The sequence below is a fragment of the Triturus cristatus genome, chromosome 3_2, assembly GCF_964204655.1.
Source record: "Triturus cristatus chromosome 3_2, aTriCri1.1, whole genome shotgun sequence".
NCBI classification, from domain to species: domain Eukaryota; kingdom Metazoa; phylum Chordata; class Amphibia; order Caudata; family Salamandridae; genus Triturus; species Triturus cristatus.
This window is the reverse complement of record NC_140584.1, coordinates 543,403,310-543,427,753: the sequence shown is the minus strand read 5'-3', so window position 1 is coordinate 543,427,753 and position 24,444 is coordinate 543,403,310. Positions and strand designations below refer to the sequence as shown.

The following is a 24,444-nucleotide window of genomic DNA, read 5'->3' as shown; positions in this document are numbered from 1 at the left end:
CGAGAACACCAACAGACTGCAAATACAAAGTGAATAAAAAGCATAAAACAAGCCAACATGTCTTTTCCATCTAGGCAACTGAATCTGGAATGACACTCCGGTATCTATAAGGAACGCCCATCCCTTCTTCAATTTAGAAAAAAAGTTGAAGACGCGCCTCTGTCAAGAACACTACATCACAATGTATGAACCGTTCACAAACAAGATGCCTCTCCTACCACTCATTGATTTTACACTTGTCTTTCCCTCTATAGTGCTCCGCTGTCTCTTGGTTAGGTTTGTGCTTTAGAAATACCACATCCATACATACATACACACCAAATAAATCAACCAAGAAATATACTAATGATGGATGTGGATAACTAATTTAGGGAGGATGAGTATATGGATTGAGGGTAATTTGTTGTGTTACCATGGATAAAGTACACCCAATACGTGCACCTCAGATTCTTTGACTGGCAGCTCTAAATCAGATTAGCCCAGATTTTATCACCACCCCTGTCTTTGGAACTGTCTGCTTGTTACTGTTGGACTCACCCATCCCCCATTCCTTGACATTCAATGCCTCCTCATTTGCACTCTTTTAATCGTGTTACTCTGGTACTTCCTGGATGCATCTGTATATGCTGACCTATCAATTACACACACATTTTCAATGTGTGAAACTAGTATTCAGCTACTCGATTTCACATTGTAAAATGATACTCTAACCTAACACTTGTCATTTTTTCGTTAATATTTGTTATTTTGGGAATTCTACACTTTAAATAGTCACTTACATCTTACCTGTAACACAGTGGTCTATTCTTTACTCGTTTACACTGACACTTTTTTATCAGTTTGTGGTTGGTACCCCCCAAGTATCTACTTACTAATGTACATATATTTATATTTTCTTCTTACCATTCTCTTGCATTTTACTAAAACAATGTGTTCATGTGTACATGTTTTGATGTACGGCAGTCTGGTGGTCATGCCATATATACAGAGCTATAAAAATAAAACCAATAAACTGCTTGACTTTAGAACATGACAGGGTCCTTGACAATGACCTCTTTCCTGCAGCTCCTTCATCTGATTGTGTCCCAGAGTCAGTGAGATGGAGATAGGAGAAGAGAGGCACTCTCTGGTAGGGGCAGGTATAACTAGACTATAATAACTCTGGTAGCATGGTGGGCAAAAGAATGATGGATTGGAATGTTACTCCAAATGATTGCAGTGGTTAGACAAATGTCAAGCATTCCTCCCATCACCTTTTGTGGTGTAATGCTCTGTGCAGCCAAAAGTATGCCCAGAAGTGGGTCCTGTACTCACTGTGCCACTGGAACAAAGCTACACCTAACTGAAGTGCCTCAATCTGAGTGAAATCGATCTTGGGTTGTGTTCCGTTCAGGGAGGCCTGTGCCTGGCAGTATGGATTGCTAACCCGAGCGATTGGCAATGGCTAGACAAATGGCAAGCATTCCTCCCATCACATTTTGTGTGTTTGATATCACCTTTTTGTGTTTGGTGTAACATCCTAAGTGGCCATGTGTATCCAAAGATGTGAGATCTGTGCTCACTGTGCCACGGAAACCAAGCTACACCCGAATGAAGTGCCCAATGAGGGCGAAATTGCTCCTGGGTTGCTTGTGTTCTGGTTCAGGGAGGACCTGGCATGGCAGTTTGGGCTGGACTGCTCTTATTGGAGCAGGAAGAAGCCTGTTTTTTATATGGATGCATCCAAACCAAGGTGGCACAGTGGGCAAAAAGAACAGTGGCTTTGAATGCTAGCCCAGGTTATTGCCAGTGATTAGACGTACCACAAGCATTCCCCCCACCAACCTTTGTGTTCTTGACATATGTTGGGAGACACATCTGGGGTAAAAATGAGGGTATGGCGAGCCGTGGAACGCTTTTGGTGAACCTCTTTGCAGTACTGGGTAGGTGTAAGAGTCCAGAGCAAGAAACAACAAGCAGGCCTCCGAGAGAAAGCGGAACTGAAGGGATGAACTCCCACCCCTTTCCGGACTCGCTCCCCCTCCACCCGCTGACCCCCCTTTCCTCGCCAGGAAGGGTCCTCGTCGGAAGGATGTACAAGACGGTCTTCTACTGAGATTTATAGTCAGGAAGAAGAGCCGGTACCAGGGAGCAAATGTGCGGGCTGAGCTGGAATCTGTGTGACAGGGGGCTGTGTGATAGGGGCGAGTAATCACTGTAATGCACAGCTTTCCTCATTGTATTAAGAATGACGACACATATCGTCATCATCTTATTAATAACAGTTCCAACCGCAACGATAATGAAAACTATCAGTAAAAATACCTTCATATTTTCATTTTATTCCTAGCATTGTTGGTATTGCATATTGTCCCTGTTGTGCTTTTGTAATTCGTACTCAAATTATGTTTTACTGCCATTGTAATTAATTATTTTAGCACTGCTAGTGCTATCGTCATCGTTTACAGTGACCTGCACAAACAATACGAGCTCGGCTTGGCCCGACCCTCTAGACTCGATAACGTTGCCCAGTAGACGGACGGGCACATGACCATGTGTGTACACTGTGCGGCTGCACCGGCTCCGCTCGTATCACACCTGCACACGTGGCTGTGTGTAGAAATCTCGCCTTTTCGGCGAAGGGTCGTTTATACACACACGGTCTCACTCTCTTTCTTTCTCTCTTTCTGTGTCTTTCTCTCCCTCTCTTTCTTTCTCGCTCTCTGTCGCTCTGTCTCTCTTTTCTTTTTTTCGTTCGTTCTTTCTATGAGCCGCGCCATGGTACACTTTACGATTAAGACTACGAGGGCTCCCGCTGACGCTGGGGCTCTTGTCGGCCTGAACGCGACCGGTGATCAGAAGAAACTAAAAATAAATAATCTGGTTAACGATGTTGCTTACTTAAACGGTTAAACAGACAGTGCCCGACGTAATAGTCTTTTGTACATCTTTTCTGTCACTCGTAACTAGATTCTCAATACTGAAAGGTTCTTTTGGTTTCATAAACACCAGGTCACCTTTCACTTATCCATATCTTCTGCGTTATCTATCGACTTAAAAAATATGTAGAGACACCTGGCACCGAACGCGAGCGACATTTAAGGGAGTGAAAGTGCACCCACGCAGCACAGTGCAGGGATGAATGTAGGGGCACTGTTCATCCTAGGGGCGCGTTAACGCCCCCCGAATACCGCATTTTAAAACCTGCCGCGGATTTTACTTGCTTCATAAAAATAGCACCGACGCTGAAAGGCGGAGGGTGTGCGCGCCTTGTCGAATCTGATTTACAATTACCAACAACACGAGATTATCGCCGATAAATAACTGGCGGGGATCGGGTCCTGAGGTTTCTTGATAACAGAGCCCCGTGTCCTTTGAGGCGCAGTGGGATGTGTGCAGCAGCCTACCCCGCGCCATCCCAGACGGAGCCCGACGGTAAAGGGGATCCCCATAAAATTACAAGGGAGATCCAATTAGTGTAGTTCTTTAGGAAGACTTAGGGGCAGATTTATGAACCCCTTGCGCCACTTTTGCGTCACTTTTCCCATGTTAAAAGTGACGCAAAAGTGGCGCAAGGGGCTCATAAATCTGCCCCTTAGGGTCCACATGGAAAGCTACCAGTTCTAATGACGAAAACGGTATCGTGATAACAGCAGTAATAATAATGACAACAATAGCGTCAATAATAATACCAACAAATACAAATAATAATATATGCTAAAATATTTATGATGATACTGATAATGATAACTATAATATCAAAACCAAAGATGACAGTAGTAATACTCATCACCACTTCCATCATTGCTATTTTCATTATTAGTAGTAATTTTGTTGTTGCTATTTGTAGTAGTACTGTTGTTGTTGTTATTATTATTACTATTATTTTGTTGTCGGTGCCGCTGTCGTTCTTGTGGTTATTTATTGCAATTACAAATACGGATAAGGAGAGCGCCAGCAACACCACTAGTAGTGACACACCTGTGTTTATAGTGCGCACAGCTGCTCGCGCGACGCGAAGAGCTACCTGAAAACAAGGTCTATTTTCCACAGTCTTGTACTGCGTCGCTTGTCTCGCGCTTGCGTCACCAGTGCGTGCTGCGTTCCGGCAACTCTACGTGGTGTTATTTACTTGAAGCGCTCCCGTGCGCTCCCGCGAACCCTCGTGCGTCATCGCCTTACTCGCTGTGTTTAACGCGTGTTGACACTGTCTGTGCTCTGTGTACGAAACGTTCGTGCATTCATGTTGTTTTGTGTTGTTATTGTGTGTTATCTCAGTTACCACTTAATTGGGGTTGCCAAAGTGGGCTGGGAGTTAATGTGTCACCACTGTCAGGTAGCCATAAAGCACACGAAGCAGCAGGATGCTGATGTGGGCATTATGCCTGGCTGTGGTGACGTGGGAGTGACATGACTTTTCTCCACGTGTGTGCTCTTTACATGTAACACACTGATACATAATAATCTATAGCATAAAGACGATATTGATCCTTTCAGATGCAGAAAGTAAAAGGACGTCGTTGTAAACTGCTTTAAGGGACAGGATTAAATGGTAACAATTTAGGAATGCACGGTAAGAGGGGCCAGGGAGTGAAACCAGAGTGGACTTGTTTGCAGACTCTTGACAGACATGCTTCATTCATTTACACAACCTACGTTGACGCTTCCCGACAAATTCTCTTTCATTCAAGAATTTGCGGCGTTCAGATCCCTCATATAGAATAGCAGCATTATCCCATAATGGAGCCTCATAGTGGGGACGAAGGTGAGTGTTCATAACCTCATATGCCTTTTGCCTTGCAAGTTGCGAAGAACAAATAATAGGATAGGCCTCATGCATTAAACAAAATACATAGGCTATCAGATGTATTTAGCCCAACTCATTCTGTCAAATCATTCTCCAGTTTACAACAGGAATTTGATTTACCTTCAGCATTCCACAAGTTATAGCCATCTTAACTCAGCACTTGCTATAAGTACGGCAAAAAAAATCCTGACATAATATCCCACTCCCCAATTGCGTGATATATTTATACTTGGACGCATCTCCAGTCTCTATGCCATTCTTATTAATTCTTAATTTTTCACTGAAACCTACCAGAATTTAAAACCATGGTGGTCCGCACGTTTGCACATAGATTTTGAAGATGAGGAATGGGATTCTATCCTTGATAGTTGTAATAAAGAATCTAGGGAGTCTCACCTTCAATTCAGTTACTTCAAAGTACTACATCATTGGCATTGGTCCCCATTTAAGTTAAATTCAGCTAAACTAAGTCCTGACTCTCTTGGCTAGCGTTGTGTCACTTCAGTTTTAATATTGTTCATATACTGTGGGAATGTTCCAACATTCATATATTTTGGCTTCAGGTTGAAAATCATTTGAGAGCTTATTCCCTTATTAATATCTGTTTCAAACAGTTCCTAACTTTTACATGATATTTCAGAATTGTCACATATGTCCAGTCATGTCTTTACGTGGCTTTCGACCACCGTAAGCTTAGCTAAAATTAATATTCTATGTTTTTGGAGGTCCATTGTTATTCCAGCTCTTCATTCTTGGCTTGAAGTTATGTTTGATGTGGCTAATTTTGAGAAAATGATTTATAAACTGAATGATAATTTGGCTAATTTCACCCATGTATGAGGTCCTTTCTTAAATTCACACTGATTTTGCTAGGTTTTAATTTTCGACGTCTATGGGTTTGCACAAGGGATTTTAGTTTTGAATGTTTTTATTTCTTTATTTTTTATGAATATATACTTCTTATTGTGTTTGCATTATTTACTTAATCAACTTTTGAAACGTGATTATGGAATTTATTCTTGCTTCTTGCAATATGGTGCCATTTCTCCATATTTTAATCTATTGCATATCTTATTTATGAACATAATGTTTTCTATTATTGGGTTGATTTGTGAAAATTATTCAATGATTATGTACTTCTGAATTTCTTTTTTAACAAAGAAATGTGATACAAAAGATAGAATTTGCAGAGGCACTCAGCCGACCTTAATGTTCTGTTTGTGTGGAGTCACACTCTGGGGTTTCTGAATGTGGGGTGCGCCTGGGAGCAGGCACGTGTCAGAGCACAGGTTGCTGTCAAACTCCCCACTGCACGCCAACTGCGTTGGCCCAACTGTGAGCTGCTAGAAAAACTCGAAGGATAGCTTAACACCACAGTAGACAGGACAGGGCCTACTGTCGTGATAAGAATTTATTGCGACAGCACAGCTCACACGTAGCTCCCAATCCTTGTATCCGACAGAGAGGGTTCGTGCAGGTGACGGTTAAGACGCTGAAAGGTGGGTATGTTTGTGTGCATTTGGAGGCTGCTGGGGAGGCGCAGTCATTGTTTTACTCACCTGTACGTTTTAATCAACATCACCTGTAATTGCGATACATATATGTTCCTATGATTTGGGCGTAGGCTTAAGAGGCACGCACAAGTGACATTTAGAGCTGAGCCTGCTGGGGACGACAGTGCAAACTACTGGTGGCGAGGAGACACTGTAGTGCATTAAGGGCTGCCTTGCTGCTGTCACTGACTCAACAAAGCTACTGCAGAGTCCTTGGCTCTCCTGAGAAGTGGGCATCTATGTTATTTTATCAGATCAAAAGGTGTCCTGGGGCTAAATAAACACAGGGAATGAAGTGTCCTAATCAAAGCACAGGGACAGTGCTGTCAACCAACTGGGTGTCAGCTGGACAGGGCCACGTTGTTGAAAAGCCAAGTCTTCAAAGCATCCCGGAGCATGTGGTGTCCTTTGTGGTGAGTCCAGGTCTGGGTGCAGGTGGACTGGGCTGGCAGAGACTCGTTAACCATAGGACATGTCAGGGCTGGGTACCCAGCTGGAGAAATGGTGTGCAAAGCCTCTCCTGCAATGGACTCCATGGTGGCCCTGGACCCTCCAGCCGGGCTTTTCCTGGATTCAAGGGTGTGGCACCGAGGAGCCATAGGGGACCATCGGGCGATAACTGAATATGGAGTCTCTGAGTGGTTGATATGGATGAAGCAATTGTTTCTCCTCTTGAGAGGGGCTGAAATGGGGGTGACAGCCATTGAGGTTCTGCATCTTGGAATCTATCAGGTCAGACTGCTGAAAATCCCAGCCCCAGGCAGCACATACTTATGGTCTAGGGCTAGGCAGTTTAAGATTCAATGGACTAAGCAGTGTTACTTCCAAGGATGAAGTAGAGGAAGACTACACAGCACCAGTAACCAGACACCAGTGGACCAAGGAGATTAAACTGCAAGAAAACACCAGCCATGTCTCCGATGACCACTCAGCTTAATCTCAGAGAGCCCACAGCTTAAACTCTGAGAATCGGGCAGCTGAGACTTCAAGACTGAACTCAAGGCCCAGCCAGCTTGCACTCTGATGACCTTCAAGAACCAGGAAGACTGAACTCCCAGCGTATACTTTGATGCCCTTCAAGAACCAGGAAGACTGAACTCTAAAGCACTAGATGGCTTACACTTCGATGACGTTCAAAAGCCAGGAAGACTGAATTCCGAAAAACCAGCCAGCTTGCACCCGAAGACCTTCAAGAACCAGGAAGTTTGAACTGTCAGCTTACGTTTCGATGACCTTCAAGAACCAGGAAGATTGAACTTCCAGCTTACATTTCAATGACCTTCGAGAACCAGGAATATTAAAATAAGAAGGACCAGTCAGTTAACACTTTGAGGAGCTTCAAGAAGAAGGCAAATTGAACTCCAAGGACCAGTCAGCTTACACCCAAATGACCTTCACGAACTAGGAAGATTGAAATCCTAGGACCAGTCAGCTTACACTCTGATGACCTTCAAGAACTAGGAAGATTGAACTCTCAGATTGCACTTTGATGTCCTTCGAGTACCAAGAAGAATGAACTCCTAGCTTACACCTTGTTGAACTTCAAGAACCAGTAAGATTGAATTCTCAGCTTACACTCCGGTGACCTTCAAGAACCAGGAAGATTGAACTCCCAGCGTACACAATGATGACTTCCAAGAGCTAGCAAGATTGAACTCCCAGCTTACACTTTGATGACTTCCAAGAACGAGCAAGATTGAACTCCCAGCTTACACTATGATGACTTCCAAGAACTAGCAAGATTGAACTCCCAGCTTACACTTTGATGACCTCCAAGAACTAGCAAGATTGAACTCCCAGATTACACCCGATGACCTCTAAGAACCAGGATGATTGAACTCTAAGAGTCCAGTCAGTTTACACTGTGATGACCTTCAAAAACCAGGCAGATCGAACTCCAGGGACCGGTCAGCTTAAACCCCAATAACTTCCAAGAACCAGGTAAATTGAACATTAAGGACCAGTTAGCTTACACACCGATGACCTTCAAGAACTAGAAAGATTGAACTCGTAGGACCAGTCAGCTTACACTTCATTGAACTTTAAGAACCTGGAAGATTGAACTCTCAGCTTACACTTTGATTAACTTCGAGAACCAGGATGATCGAACTCCCAGTTTACACTCCGGTGACCTTCAAGAACCAGGAAGACTGAACTCCCCGCCTACACTTTGATGACCTTCAAGAACCAGGAAGATTGTACTCCAAAGGCCCAGTCAGCTTGCACTCTGATGACCTTCAAGAACCACGCAGATTGGACTCCAAGGACCAGTCAGCTTACACCCCAATGAACTTCAAGAACCAGGAAGATTGAACTCCTTGGACCAGTCAGCTTACACTCTGATGACCTTCAGGAACCGCCCAAATTGTACTCCATGGGCCATCCAGCTTACACTCTGATGACCTTCAAGTACTAGGAAGATTGAACTCTGAAGGAACAGTGAGCTTACACTTTGTTGACTCTTGAGAACCAGGAAGATTGAGCTCCCAGCTTACACTTCAATGACCTTTGAGAACATGAAAGCTTGAACTCCCAGCTTACATTTCGATGACCTTCAAGAACCAGGAAGATTGAACTCCCAGATTACACTTCAAAGGCCTTCAAGAATCAGGAAGATTGGACTACAAGCACCAGTCAGCTCGCACCCAAACTCCGAAGGACTAGTCAGTTTACACCCAATTACCTTCAAGAACCAGTAAGATTGAACTCCCAGGTTGCACTTCAATGACCTTTGAGATCCGAGAGGATTGCTCTTCATGGACCGGTAATTTTACACCCGAATGACCTTCAAGAACCAGGCAGATTGAACTCCAATGACCAATCAGTTTACAGCTCTAATGACCTGACAGCTCAAACCTCTCAGAGATGATGGTTTGAACGTCATGGACCGGGAGGTTTACTCTCGCAAATCACAAAATGTATACTTCGTGGTCCACTGCAGGTAAAACTTCAGAAAAAAGGCAGTGCAAACTCCAAGGACGATACCGCTGAAATGCCAAAAATGTGGCAGTTAAACCTTCCGTGCAAGGCGGCTTTACCTCCGTGGACAGGTTAGCTTAAACTGTTTCAGCGGGCAGCTTACACCCAAAGAACCAGGTAGTTTGAACTACAATTGCCAGGCAGATTGGACAAGGAAACGTAAAGTTCAACAGAACAGACAGACAGCTCAAACTTGAATAACCAAACAGCTTTTTAACTCCAGCCTTCGGACATCTCGCATGTTAAGGGTCAGGTCACTGAAACTCAAGTCGCTATGTGTTTTAAAATAGAAGGGGCCACCTGTCACTTCATGGCACAGGTGAGTGTGACTGCAAACATCAAGAGGAATAAACTCCAAGGATCCGGGATGAACACGTGACTTCACCTCCAAAGTCGAGGCTCGGCTGCCTTTAAAACCCGGGCTGGGACAGGCTCCAGGTGAGGGCGCGCCTGCACTTGACATGTCTCGTACAGTACACATCGGTGAATACATCGCAAAGAAGTCACATTTATAGGAGAAGTTCGTATGTGTGGAACCTGCCTGGAGTATTGAGGCGCTCGTTTGAAAGGGTCCTTGCGTGAGTTTAGGGCTGGGTATCACCACTAAGTGAGAATGGCGCTAAGGGCCGCGAGCCCGTTCGTCCCGCGTGCAGGGCACGTGCAGGGGTCCCTGGAACATCCCCTGCGGGGCCGCCAACTTGGGGTTGTAGCGCGTATTTAGAGGGGCGATGCGCGTCTCTCTGACTGAAAGGGTCAAGACACCGAGCACCCGAAGCATTTCCATTGCCAGAATGTGTTCGAAGAACTTTGAGTTAAAGAACTGTTCATAAAGCTGTCATGAAACTTTATCACGAAGTAGCAGTTGGACTGAGACTGCGCATGCAAAGGACAGGGGCTGAGAGAGGTGCACTCATCACCCTTTCCCTACCGGACCGTGTCACCCGTCTTTATTTATTTATGCATTTTTATATGGCGCACACTTTACCCGAAGGTGTCAGAGCGCTTCACAATAGGAACAGTAACGTTTACATGAGGAGAAAATTACAAGTGTGCATAGTACAAGAGCAAACGTTACGTTGCATGAGGAAAAAGTGACAATTGTGCAAGTAACAACAGTAAACAAGATACAAGATGAGGTAGCAAAACATAGGTTACAAGAGGAAAGAGTGACAAGTGTGCATGTTACATAAGCATACTGGATACAAATAGAGGTATAATACCGCAATAAGTGGCAGTCACTCCAAACACAAGAACACACTGGGAAGGCACTTCTATAGGCGTGGAGTACAGAATTTCCTATAATGAAAGAACTTCCTTGAGGGAATAGATGTGGAATGACCCATCACCCCGAGCACGCCCCGAGAGTGCACGGAGGGAGCATCTCGCGCGTTCATACGCAGGTCACGACATTCAGGTGCCCTGGGCCTTTTTACATGTATTTTGGCAGAGGTGGGCCCGAGATCAGGAGGGTCACGTCGTTACCGCAGAATCACAAAAGTTGGTGAAGTGGAGGGGCCGGGATTAGGAAGCAAGTTTTCAAGTTCATAGTCAACAGTTACCTTCGGGAAGACGCGCCCCTCCCCCCCCATGCCTTTACACATAGAAATAATTATGATCATCCTCATTAGTATCACGAAGCGCTTCACACAGTAGTCTTTATTTGTCTAAGCGCTGGAAAATAATGCCATGTGTTTTCTGTTATCCCCTTTAGCCGCACGCGCGTGGGTCACTCGGGCCCACACTCTGACCCCTCGTCCCCGCCCTCGAGTCTTCATTTCACACCGAAGAGAACGCGGTGTCCCGAGCTCTGCCCGGCGGGGATCAGATTAGAACTGGTAGTGGGAGATATCTGTAAACAGGCTCCTTCCGGCCCTTTCGATAATTTTGAAATTGCCTCTTGGGCCATTATTATGTTTGACAATTGCAGAGAATATTGACCCCGCAAAAGAACCAGGACTAACACACTCCTAAAACTCACCCGTTGTGTTGTTGCACGTGTGTGTTTAAAGCAGTCGTTGTGTAACGCAGAGGTCTGCGCGGCTCAAGGTGACTGTTATGCAGTGCAATTAATTTTGGGGGAGGAATAGCATTTAGCAAAGGTATATCCCCCCCCCCACACACACACTGCCCCCCGCACTTGCACATGGCTTGTCGTGCTCTCTGACCCAGGAGGATTCTGTTGGGGTTTTGTGGTGTGAATGGGCTGTGAAGAAAACAGACTAAAATCGGGTCTGCATTGTCATATAGAGCAAAATAAAAGTAGATTGCTATTGCGGTAAGTGTCACTGCCCCCTTGCCCTTGAGCGCACAGGGTCAGAGGGACACGTCTATGGAGAAAAGGCACTCGCTGTCAGTAGAGGAGACACCCTCCCCACACCCCCTCGCCCATTGTGCTGAACTTCAACTACAAGGAGTCGGAAAATACAGACCTACCTTAAAACGGATAACACCGGCGAGATATCCTCGCGGGTGTAACGCGCTTTACGCACACTGTAATGAAATATAACATAACACAACAGACAGCTGACAGCTTAACAACAAGAATCGATTCACCATCGGGGAGATGGGAGCTGGACTAGGGCGAAGACTAGAATACAGATTCAAGCAAGAAGTGACATTCCCAGCTGTGGAGAGCGACCTTTAAACACCCGCGCGGAGTTCTGTACTTGATGAAAATGTCAGTACGGAATTATTGGTCTGAAATAACGAATCACGTTCGTCGAATATGTCACCCACACCGAGAACGAAATATTGCAGTTTTAAAACGCATCAGACGTTATTTGCATTCCTAGCAAAAATATGTTATTGCACGTGAAGTTAAAGAAGATAAGTAAAATCGTTGCCCAAATAACATCGCGAGAGGTTATTCCTGTTAATCCTGCGATCGCGACAGATTACGAGGACACTTATTTGTGCAACAGGTATTCGAGACCCTGAAAGTGATACATAAACTTTAAGATGTAATTGAAGTCTTTGGTCGTGTGTGTTTTTTTCCCCTGTCCTTTCTGTCTGTGAGAGCCCCGAAGCCAGCGGGCGGGTCTTAGACGCCTGATACAAACCTCGAACTGGATTCGATTATTTCGTAGAAAGCAGAGCGGACACGCCAGGTCTAGTGTCTAAAGTGCGAGGTTGCAGGCAGGCGATACGGGCTGAAATCCCGGCGTCCCCTTACTTCACACGCTGTTTGATCCTCCGCAGATCTCTCCTGTTTATCCTCCTCTCACCCTCCTCGAGCTCACATTGTCAGCGCTTACAAACATGCAGAGTCCCGAGATTGAAGCACTATTTAGAACATCCGAAATCTGCAATATCAGAAACAAACTCGCTACTGCAGCACCGCGAGCCGAGGACAAATCGTCTGCTTTTAATTACACAAATGATAGCCGGGTACAGGACACAAGGTAAAACTGTCCATATTAAAACTGAACTGTTTACATAAAAAAAGGCGGCTACTTGGCTTTAAAGGTAAAATATTAGTGAAGACTGAATAGTGAACAGTAAGATAAACAGTAGCCCCCCCCCCACACCCCCCCCCCCCATACAAGTTCGGAATCCTGGCGGGTGTATTTTAGACTTTGTGTTTCTGCCTCGGTGGGCACGTCTTGAATGTCTGATCCATACGCTCATCTATGGGTTCTCGGGTGGGGTGAAGGTCGGCACCGGCAGAGAGTACCGCATGTCCTGCCATGGTGCGGGCACGTGCCCAGCTGCCGCATCTGTGCGTGCGCCTCTGTGCGGCCACTGGCAGATTAAAGGGCCGTCAGGGAGCGAAGCGTCCTGGCTACACCGGGCTGACATCGCAGCGTAAAACATAACCGGCTAAAAAAATAGTATCAGCGCCCTATAGCTCATAACACTGATGACATAAGAGGGAAACATGATATAACGCGACATAGTATATACCATCACAGCATATAACAACACGGAAAACACATGACATTGTATAACATGCTTGACAAATATCCTGGCACCACAATGCACAAGATATGCGACACGACACAGCATAACATAACATATGACACAAAGCAACATTCTATTTTATTGTGATGGCGTCTGTATAGCGCTTTCAACCCATTACAAGGTCCAAAGCACTGAGCATGATACAACACACACCATTACACATAACAATGCGAACATAACACTTAGAATACTACTTGTCACACCACAGCACACAGCATGACAGTATATGGTATGTAACATAACATGCAACACGATGCAACATGATAAAATAGTAAAGATGACATACAACATAGTAGGTACCGTTTGCTATTACATGCGATACAGCAGAAGATGACATAACTTACTAATCACGGAAAGTGAAATATGACATAGCACATCACAAAATTAAATGCATCCTAACAGTGTGTATCATTGAGGAAAGCACAGACATGTAACATGACGCAGTGCCGAATTACATATAGTGTAACAAACATGTAGTTGGTACGAACGCATGCTATACAGCGGGTGTTCAATGTAGATCCATGGCAGTCAGATGTACATGAGTTCTCTATAACATAAACTGACATACAATTAATCTAAATTGAAATTATTTTCATAGTTGGCGTCATGCACACCTTGCAGGGACTCACCCGCAGCACTTATGTTAGATACTCCTGATTTACAATATGACATCGCATGTAACTTACATGACACGACTTGACATTTAGCCTGATTCTGCATGTGATATTTATACCATAACGTATTACACACAACAAAATGGATTAAAATATTGCATATCATGTCTAACGACATGAATTCAGTATGGTTTAAAGGTGCGTTAAGTTCTTTACATAAGACCGGTTAGAACATGTACATTTAGCACGTGCAGAGGTATGTGACATCGCAGGTGGAAACGATTCGAAATCTGTTCGTATTTATATAGTTCTTATGTGATATACGGTCTCTGTAGGTAAAGATCGAACAGTTCCCTACAGATAAGTTCTACCAGCACAGTCACGCCATGCCACCTTTATAGCCCGTGACGTCATAGCTCGCAAATACCCACTTGTAATAAAGGCAGAAGAATTACACATTTTTGGGGCCGATAAAACACGAGTAAAGTTAACGTACCGGATAAACAGGATGACGTTGTGTATGCGCGCGCGCGCGCAGTGCGGACTTGGGCCTGGCTTGTGTGATCTTGTGACATTCGGCCCGCCCCAGACACAGAATGATTCAGTTCGACACCAGCTTTGCTACTGTAAGTACAGTCACGCGCGCTCTCACTCTGGGGGCTCCTCTGACGGCTGCAAGGTGCGGAGAAGCTCCTGTTCTCACAGGCTCTGTCTCCGCAGCCCCTGCAGTGATGAACAAGTCGACGCACAGGCAGCCGGACAGAGGGAGAAGAGACCCTTTGTGGCGTTGTGTGCAAGTGGACTGAGAGTAAAGCCAAACCTGACAATGGTGCCCGCCGCGCCTACAGGCTCTGGACCCAGGTGTGAGTGAGAGCTGACACCCCAGCAGGTCCATGACAGGGATCTCTCGGCGGCATATCTGACACACCAGCACATTATTTAAATCACGCCTCACCATTGACGATCTCTTGGATCAAATCTGACATCCCAGGATACCCTTGGCAGAGATCTTTTGGGGGCGTATGTGGCACCACAGCGCGTGATCCAGACCACGTATGGCATACAATATCTATTGGGTCAAAGCTGGCACTTTAGCAGAGCCTCCAGATCGCCCGTGATCATGGAGAATCCATTTGATCATGACTGACACCTTCGACGATCCTTAAGACCACATCTGATCATAGCCGATCCCTAGGATCAGCACGGGCCGCGTGACATTTCTCATCTGACTCATGACATCATCTAAATTGCAGATTCTGTGTCACCTCTGACCACAGAAGATTCCTTTGATCCGAACTGGTAAAATACAAACTATAATCCTAAAAGAGCCATTGGACCGCACCCACCACCCCGGGGGTCCTCCAATCAATCTCTGACCAGTGATCGTCAATCAGAAACACCTGACTGCGCACGCTGACGCAACCCCTTGATTGTGGAGTGCGCATCTCTTATTGTGACCCCCTCCACCACCACTCCTGCCACTTTTGACACTACAACTCACCTCCGAGTGTGTCCCTCCTCCCTGTCAGCCTTGGCACGCGCGCGCTACACCTCCCCACGCCGGGCCCCTTTCCACCGCTCACCTCTGGCTGCGCCCCTCTACCCGGCCCTCAATTCTTGCACATTGTTTACTACCGCTCACCTCTGACAACGCCCCTCCCCACACAGCCTCGACACAGTGCACACTACTTCTTGCTGGAACCCTCTTCTTCGTCTCTCAATCCTGGCACAGCTCACCCCAAGCCGTGCCATCCTCCCCATCCTTAGCATGGAGCGCCGTATACATCGCCTCTGGCTGTACCTATCTCCACCGGCACATCCGGGCACAATGAGCCCTACAGGTCACCCCTGGCTGAGCCCACCTCTTCCGCCCCCCATCCTTAGCATGGAGCACACTAGACATCGTCTCTGACTGTACCTATCTCCACCAGCACATCCGGGCACAGTGAACCCTACAGGTCACCCCTGGCCGGGTCCTCCTCCCGTAGGACAGTGCGCACTACTCATCTCCTCACCCCCGCCTTACTCTACAGTTCCTGGAAGCCCAAACCGGCACCACAGCGTCTGAGGGCGCACACTGCCTAGTCTTGAAATCCCCTGATCCCGTGAGGGGAGCTAGGAGGTGGGCGAACAGGTTATTTCTGAAACAGCACGGTGCTGCATCACCCCGCCTCTTTCCCCAAAAGGGTACAGGAAGCGCACAGACTCTCACTGTCTGTGTTCCTCCGCACCTGGCCGTTCTACCCCCACTCTCTCCTGGCCACGGCCAAGCCCCCGACCCTGCACCTCTCAGTGGGGCAGGTTGAGATGGACTCGGGCACATTGCAAAAGATCTCGAGCAGCGCCATAGGAAGTGACCAGAAAGTGGGTGCTTGTTCCACCTCAGATGTGGCCCAGGCAGCCATGTTAGGTAGGGTGTGTGCTGGTGTCTGAGCACCCCAGGTGGGTGCTGAACTGCACCTGGGTACAGATTTGAATTTTGAATTTGAATAGGTATTAGTAGAGCGCAGCTGTCACTCCGAAAAGAGCATCTTGGCGCCATGCGGAAAAAGTCAAGGTGGACCAAAGAGGGCACTCACTATATGAGTGATGAGCAAAATTCGTCGGAGGATCCAAAGATCTAGGTCTCCAGGGCCTTTCTGACATGGGTTTCTGTTCTTTGATCAACCTTAGCTGCGTGGGCATGAGATTCTAGGCTTTGGCTCCTAATGCAGATCGCCTCTGTGTCACGCACAAGGCGGCCCAGGGCACTGCAAGCCCGCGCGCGCTGCTCAGCAGTGAGTTCTATTGCGCTTCGCTTGTCCGTCTCCCTGGAGTGCCCTCAGTGAGTTGTACGCTCACAGCTCCCCCTGCTCTTGTGGAGTGTGGGGTCCCCTCAGGGCACTGACTGGGCCTAATGTTAGTGTCAACGGTCGCCCTTGTAGTGTTGTTAGTGCTGTTCTAGTTGTTTTTTTAATACTTTTGGTGAACTTGATATGATAGTTTGTCACATGAATGCGTAGGCTTTGCATGAACAATATTGCCCCTAGAATGGGCCACTGAGAGGGGTGGCCGTGTTTGGGACAGGGGACGGGGCCCCGTGCGGCAAACCCCGATGTAGTTGAGGAGAGAGCTTCATGGGGCAAAACGGGGGGATCAGCGGGGGAAGGGCGTTGAGTGAGGGGGCACAGAATCAACCATATCATGTGGGTGTTTAAGGGGAAATGGCCATGTGAGCTCACTGACAAGGTTCAGGTGTCATCTTAGCAAATCATATTTAAGGACCGTGTAGTGAGTCAGAACGGTCACGCAGTTATCCTTGGTCAAAAGTTAAATTATGGTACGGGCTGGAGCAAGACTGACCTCGAAAGTTTTGTTAGATCTAAATGTATTTCTTGCAAAATTAATACATGTTTATTTGTCAAAATGTAGGTCAGTCTTGGATTCTCTTGTCAGGTATTTTGGCCAAGTTAACCAATATGTCGTAAATAAATACAACCCATAACTTCCAATATGTTTCTTTTGGTTGGTTTGCTTTGGGGGAGAGCAGGCGTCAATGGCTTTTGGCAAACACCTCCGGTGCAAATCTCCATTAAATCTCACATGCAGCGAAAGCCACACTCAAGCACACACCACAGCTTTTGCAACAACTACCGCACCTAAAGTACTTCTGTCTTGTGTTTCCTACAAATGCACAAGGTCACACCACTATGACCTATGCGCCAGTACCAGAAGGCAGACTGTGGCCCTCGTAGGTGGGGTGGGGTTGGGGAGGGATATATTCTTACTGTCAGTGGCCACTTACATAGCACTGGGCACTTTTAGCGTGGCTTTGCGGCGCAGACCACGGTCCTGTTCGGAGTTCATTCTCGGACCGGAGTTTGTGAAGGTCTGTGTCATCTACTTGCACAATACTGTGGGATCGAGGTGATTTTATCTTCCACAAGAATAACATCATTTATCAAGTATACGCTTTTGACTCAAGACGTGTTAAGATCAACTCTCAACTAGTCCTTGTGGGCAGATTCCAGTAGCTTCATTTGTTTCATGTATTTGTCGAATTCAACATATTCTATTTTCACGAGGATCTGTAACCCATGTTGATTATCGTGGAAAACATGCATTGTGCTGTGCTGTATAGGGTCTGTTTGGGAGTGAAGTGCCCCAGGCAACAAAGAAGTCAGTGCACTGTGAGTTCAGTACTATATACCATAGACAGGGCCACTGGAATTAAGGAATTCTATGGCGAATTTGTTTTCTGCATTAGTATGGAATTACCACATTTGCCATATAATCCATTACCTGCTGTAGAATAATCCAAAAATCGTTTCTATCTGAAATGGACCAAAAGTTCTTAAAAACGCAGCAGGTTGAACGCCCTTCTCAAAAGTTGACTGGCCACCTGTTACGCGCCTATTGGAGTTTTAGACTGTTACTTACGAGGTGGCATCTTTAACCAAGCAAGAAATAAAAGACAACATAATGCTGTAATACTCTCACAGAATGTGCGGCATCATACATAATAATTTGCCTTTTTCTTGCCGCATAATTTATTCAAAATAGTCGCAAAATGTGGTCCTTGCCTATCGCATAATTCCAGTGACCCTGAGTAAAGAAAGGTATGTGAAGTGGCACTGGGGATAGTGCCGAAATAACTCTCAATTTAACTAAAAGAAGAACATATGGGATACGTGCTGTCAGCTTCTCAAATTACCCCAAAACTCGGTGGGTTAAACAGGACAGTTTTGTCCTCAGAAATCTGTTTATCACACTAATATATGTATGTTACTTTCGCCCTGATGACGCTGACTCTTCAAACACAATAATCTCATGTCTTGCAACACTCATTCATAAAACACGAACTGCTGTGGAGGCACACTCATCACGCAATTTAAAAAAACGATCACAGAAACTGTGCAAATACATACATCACGTTTATTTTGCTATCACGTGCCTCTCGCAATCTGTGCAAACACGAGTATCGAACGACGCATGCTCTGTCGCTTTTAATGCACATTGTGCAACACACTAATACCAAAAATTGGTCTCACGCACTCATCACGCGACCCTAGCAACACCTGTGCAATCGCATTAATAACACATGTGCTGTCATTTTTTCACATTCATCTGAAGAACTGCGCAAAAAACGCACATACACGAACTGTGCGAACGCAGGATCGCACTGTCACATTCACGCATGACGTATGTAACATCATCACATACTGTCTCCAGCACTGATGACTCATGTTGCTGTTGTCATTTTCAAACTGTTTATGGCGACTCAACGTGTGAACTGTTAAAATTCACTGGTGACAAGAATTGGGCCGAAACACAAGTGTGGCAAGACACTCATCACACAACTTGTGTGTGTCATTTGTGTGATCCCATTCGCCACAAGGTTTGGGCAACTGCCATCACAATTACCACAAGGATGGCGCACTTGCAGAAGCAATGATTGAACAGTCACCACATTTGTCTTAAAGCCTGCACCCACATTCACCAAACAGGCGGCACGTGCATCTCAATGAGTGCGCATTCACCAAAGTGTAGTGCAGCCTGCGCTCACATTCACCACACAGGCGGCACGTGCATCTCAAGGATTAGACATTCACCACAGTGTAGTGCAGCCTGCGCTCACATTCACCACACAGGCGGCACGTGCATCTCAAGGATTAGACATTCACCACAGTGTAGTGCAGTATGCACTCACATTCACCAGACAGGTGGCACATGCATCTCAATGATTGCACATTCACCACAGTATAGCGCAGCGCGCGCTCACTTTCATCAGAGAGGTGGCACATGCACCTCAATGATTGCGCATTCACCACAGTATAGCGCAGCGCGCGCTCACTTTTATCAGAGAGGTGGCACAAGCACCTCAATGATTGCGAATTCACCACAGTATAGCGCAGCGCGCGCTCACTTTCATCAGAGAGGTGGCACATGCACCTCAATGATTGCGCATTCACCACAGTGTAGTGCAGCGCGCGCTCACATTCACCAGACAGGTGTGCACCTCAATGATTACACATTCATACTCCCGGCATTAGATTTGTGTTTTTCTTACATAAGCACTCACCACGATAATTGTGCAGCCATACTTCCCACAAGGATGGTCCTGTCACATAGATCACATGCGCTTATTCAATAGGCAGTTTGTTCGCAAAGGCTGGCACTCCCAACAGTAGAGTGCATTCACACCGTATTCACACTCACCCTGGTTCCTGATGGCCTGCGGGCTCTCCAGGCAGTTTGGCAGGTACGGGCCGTTGGAGAACATGCGGACCTGGGCTGCAGGGGGCTGGCTCGGCTGCGGGGCCCTGCTGGGCGGGGGGGCCCCGAAGGCCCCGTACCGGCACGCCTCGGCGGTGCCCGTGATCTGGCTGGAGAAGTGCACGGTCACCTTCGCGCTGAGACACTGGTCCTCGTGCAGGCTGCCCCCGCCCCAGCTGGGCTCCTGCTTGATGTAGGAGTGCGGAGCCAGAGAGCCGTAGGGGGCCCCCGGAGAGAAGTCCAGCATGGGGGCCCACTGGGACCCCCCGCCCATGGGGATGCTGCAGCTGCCGCCGCCCGCCAGGGAGGACACCGGGGGCAGCAGGGCGCTCATGTCCCGCACATCGGAGCCCATGGGGTCTTGCAGCGCGAGGTACAGTGCCCGGCTGGCGCCCTCTGCTGCCGGCTGCGCCTCCTCCAGAGGGCCCCTGGCGGGGGTCTCTTCAGTCCAGTAGCCGATGGTCCACGGATCCACCGGAGCCCACCACTTCTCTGAGGGGAGTCCGGGCAGAGGGTCCCAGTAGGTCTGAGCGAAGGGTCCAGGAGAGTCGGGGCGGCCTCTCCCAGGGTGCTGCTGCCGGCGATCCACCGCTGCCCGCGCAATGGGTCGCTGGGGGGCCGGCTGTGGGTCCAGGGGTACGAGAGCAGGGGTGCTGGCAAAGTCTGGCCGAGGGTCCAGTCTGGGCAGAGATGTAGGAGCGTCTGGGCAGAGAGTCCAGGGGTGTCAGGGAAAAGATTCCGGGGGTGTCTTGTGAGCGGGCCACGAGGTGGAACAAAACTCTGGGATGTCAGGGCATGCGGTGCAGAGGTACCTGACACCTGGGTGTCTGTGGGTGCCTGAGACGGGTCAACTCACGCCTGGGCATAGGTCCGGATGGCGTCAGATCCGCTGTCAGCTGAGACGGTCAGACTCGAAATGGATCAACAGGCGCCGGCGAGGGGCGGGGTGAGCAGGTACCCCCTGCGGAGAATCTACAGCGGCGGAGGCTGCGGCTGCTGCGAGGACCGCCCTACGAGGGAGCTGCCCGGATCTCCTCACCTCCCGTGTGTCTCCCCCTGATCCCCGCAAAGCTCAAATACAGGCCGTGCCCGGGAGGAGGAGTTAGGGCTTTCTGCGCGCTGCCTTCTCATCCCATTTGTACAGGGGCTCGGGCACTTGGAGAGCAGCGCCAGGCAGGGGGTGGGGCTCAGGGGTCTCCATCCATCTCCAGTGAGGAATCTGTCCACTGAGCCCCTCGCATTAGAGATCCCTCCCTGCGCCGGAGGAGTCCGCTGGGCGCTATTGGTGAAGGGCACGTTTCTAGTGCGCAGTCTCTTCACACAGAAGGGAACTCGGGTGTGTGGGGACTGGGGACCAAGGTGGCAACGCGAGGGCGCCGATCAGGAAGTGGGAAAGTGAGTGCGGGCGCTCAGGTGCACCACCAACCTTTTAATTTTCAGGGGAGCAGTGAATGCTTCGCTTTCTTCCAAGCACTGTCTCTGGAATTGATCTTTCCTCATACACCAACAGTGCCAAGGACACACTGTCGCAGGCCTGTTTTGCAAAAATAAGGACTGACCGGGTGCTTAACTGTAAACGGTGTAGCAGGTGCAGTGACACCGGGGCAGCGAGAAGTTGAGCGGCCCATTTGCCCCAATCAATGTCCTTTTTCTGCTACATAAACCAGGGGATGTGAGTGGGGTAAGGCAATACCTTGTGCGCATTAGTGTCCAGCCATGCTTGCTACGCTACGGGGGGCGGCCCGGGCGGTCACTCCCTCTGCTCCCCCCACACAGGATGTATTCGCACATTGAATATTAGACAGCGGAGAGAGGACAGAGTCTGGACTCAGAGCATCAGACCACAGCACAGCTTTACCACCTCAGAATTGTGCATAATGATAGAGGAGTGTGTAGACCTCCACCCCTCCCCCCCCCCCCCCCCCACCCATCCCAACCATTGCCCTCAATACCCCCCGTTCTTTCCTGAACGGAGCACCCGGCTCCATGGTGGACACCTCGCCAGAGCTCAACCGCAGAAAGCCCTTTATTCTCATAACAGTTCGGACTGCTGATCTACGCAGGATGGCAACCCCGGACCCCGTGCAGGAGCGATGCCCTCACTTTCACCCCACTGAGCCCTGCCCCTCCTCCCTGACCTGTCCACAGGCCCTGAGAGCTCCAGCCAGGCCTTTGGAGAGGTGCAATGTTGGGGCACACGTCTTGACCGGTAGGAGTGAGACAGGCAGGACGTTCGAGACGGTCACACATGAAAAGATACTACGAGACAGGCATGGACCTCTGGGGGTAGCATGAGAGCTGTGCACCACTCTTGGGGAGCGGAATATCACTTTCACAGCGCTTCCAGACTCAGACGATAAAGCGCTGTATAAACAATCGACTAGCCTTCTGAGGCGCAGCACTGTATTAGCCAGGGATCTTTTGTAGCAAACAGACACTGTGTTGTGTCTCGCAGAACACAGGAGCGAGCGCCGTTAACCTGCAATTGTTATGTGCATTGTAATGTGTGTGTCATGTACTACACCAAGACGTGCAATTCCAAAAACAAGTAGACAGTCCCGTTGGTTAATGCACATGGAGCATAACTGTGCGTAGCCTACATGACACATGTTCAGATCCAGCCAGCTAATGCCCAGCCGTTAATCTTTCTCAGTGATCTTCACAGGTCTGAGTAATACGGAACTCCGCCTTTACCTCACGGTATAAACTACACTGCTAATATCACGCAGCCATGAAGGGCTGCAAATCAAGGGTACGGCAGATTAGAAGCAAGCGGCGAAGGGCTCGAAAAACACACAAGTTCAACAGGACATGGCAACACCGTTTTTTATTTCCAGGGCTCTACATTGTTTCATCGAAATTCCCAAATGTATTCACGACCCGCGGTACCTTTCTGCTCAGTTTGTTTCTGTTCCAATGTCACCTTTTAGCGCACATAACATTCGTACAAATGCTAATTTCGTGCATTGCCACGACGGTCTAATAATCTGAAAATAGCGAAAGTGACCTTGACAACTTTTCTTTTCCAATTCACACTGTCGTACCGCTTCTCTTTTTACCAGGAGCTTGAGTGAAACAACAATGTGAATTAAAAGAAAGATCTGTTCTGTGCATACGTGTTCTGCTGACGCCGGGCTCAGTTCTTTAAATAACAAGATAAACGGGCGTGAGTCAATGGTGAAAACTCTAAATATTGTGATGAGCCTTGTGTTACAGTAAGCTGGTAGTCATCTAGCTCGAAGCACGACTGATAAGAGTTGAACTGTTTACCGAAAACGCGCATGTCCCGACACAATTTTTCGAACTCGTGAAAGCAAATCCCGCCGATACAAACTAGCCACGGCCGCGGTTTGAACTGAATTCACACGAACACGGAGGGCAATCATTTAAAAAAAGAATTAGCCATCACATTCGTTTTTAAAGTGTGATATGCGCGGCATAGAGGCGATCTTTCTTGACACGTTATCACGTGTCGTTTAGTGTTGAACATTTTCCCATTCGAATCCCGGCATCCAACTCTTAGCCGAAAACCTCGTGTGATTCGTGGTAAATCACCCTCCCTCCATTGAACCCGAAAACGAAACTATAAACACGTGTAATTGTGGCTGGGGTATGTAGGATCCGACATTCGAACGTTGTGGTGTTCTTTTTATCTGAATTACAGGCACCCCACTCTCACCTGTAACCATCACTACTGCAATCTGCCATCTGGGCCCCTCCCTCCACATACAGCACTTTCACAACTGTTACAACGGTTTGTGTACAGCGTCCGTTGATCTCCAGATCCAGGTCGGCGCTATATCGTGAACCTCAAGTTACTATATATCTTCACAAATATTGTTTGTCAACGCCTGTCTCTCAGTTTACAGTTTCTATTTCTTGCAAATATTTTACCTCTTGTATTTGCATCCGTAGAACACTCACACCATGTGATGTGCGAATTTATTGGTGTTTTTAAACAAAGTGCCCATAACTCTGGCCTGATAGCCATGTGGGCATTACTATTTGTAGGTGGTGCCCCTTGAAGCTCGGGAATCGTACTGTGCTCATTTATCGTCGCGCTAATATGTGTTGATTTTTTCCTTCATTTTAGTTTGTCATCATTTTGCGACTTCCGACTCGACTCTCGGCATGGTCCCGCTCGCCCTGCAGCTCGGATAAGAGGGGTGCGGGGGTGGATGGGGCAGAACCGGGCATCAGTTACAATACCTTTGCGCTCAGTGGACACACTTCAAACAGCAGGTTGCCGTGTCTCGCTCCCCTCCTGTGAAAGCCATCTCCACACTCCGGGGCAGCA

The 24,444-nt window shown here is 47.7% G+C and overlaps 1 protein-coding gene across 5 annotated transcripts in view; it reads right to left on the bottom strand.

Moving 5' to 3' along the window:
• The window catches only part of WT1 (WT1 transcription factor), a 250,847-nt gene extending 229,600 nt beyond the window's left edge, over positions 1-21,247 (bottom strand). For all 5 annotated transcript variants that reach the window (XM_085648255.1, XM_085648257.1, XM_085648258.1 and 2 more), the window contains exon 1: positions 20,091-21,247. In XM_085648255.1, coding sequence (XP_085504381.1) covers positions 20,091-20,502 — 412 coding nt within the window. In that variant the 5' untranslated portion in view covers positions 20,503-21,247. The remainder of the gene's footprint in view (positions 1-20,090) is intronic.
• Between the last annotated feature and the right edge of the window lie 3,197 nt (positions 21,248-24,444).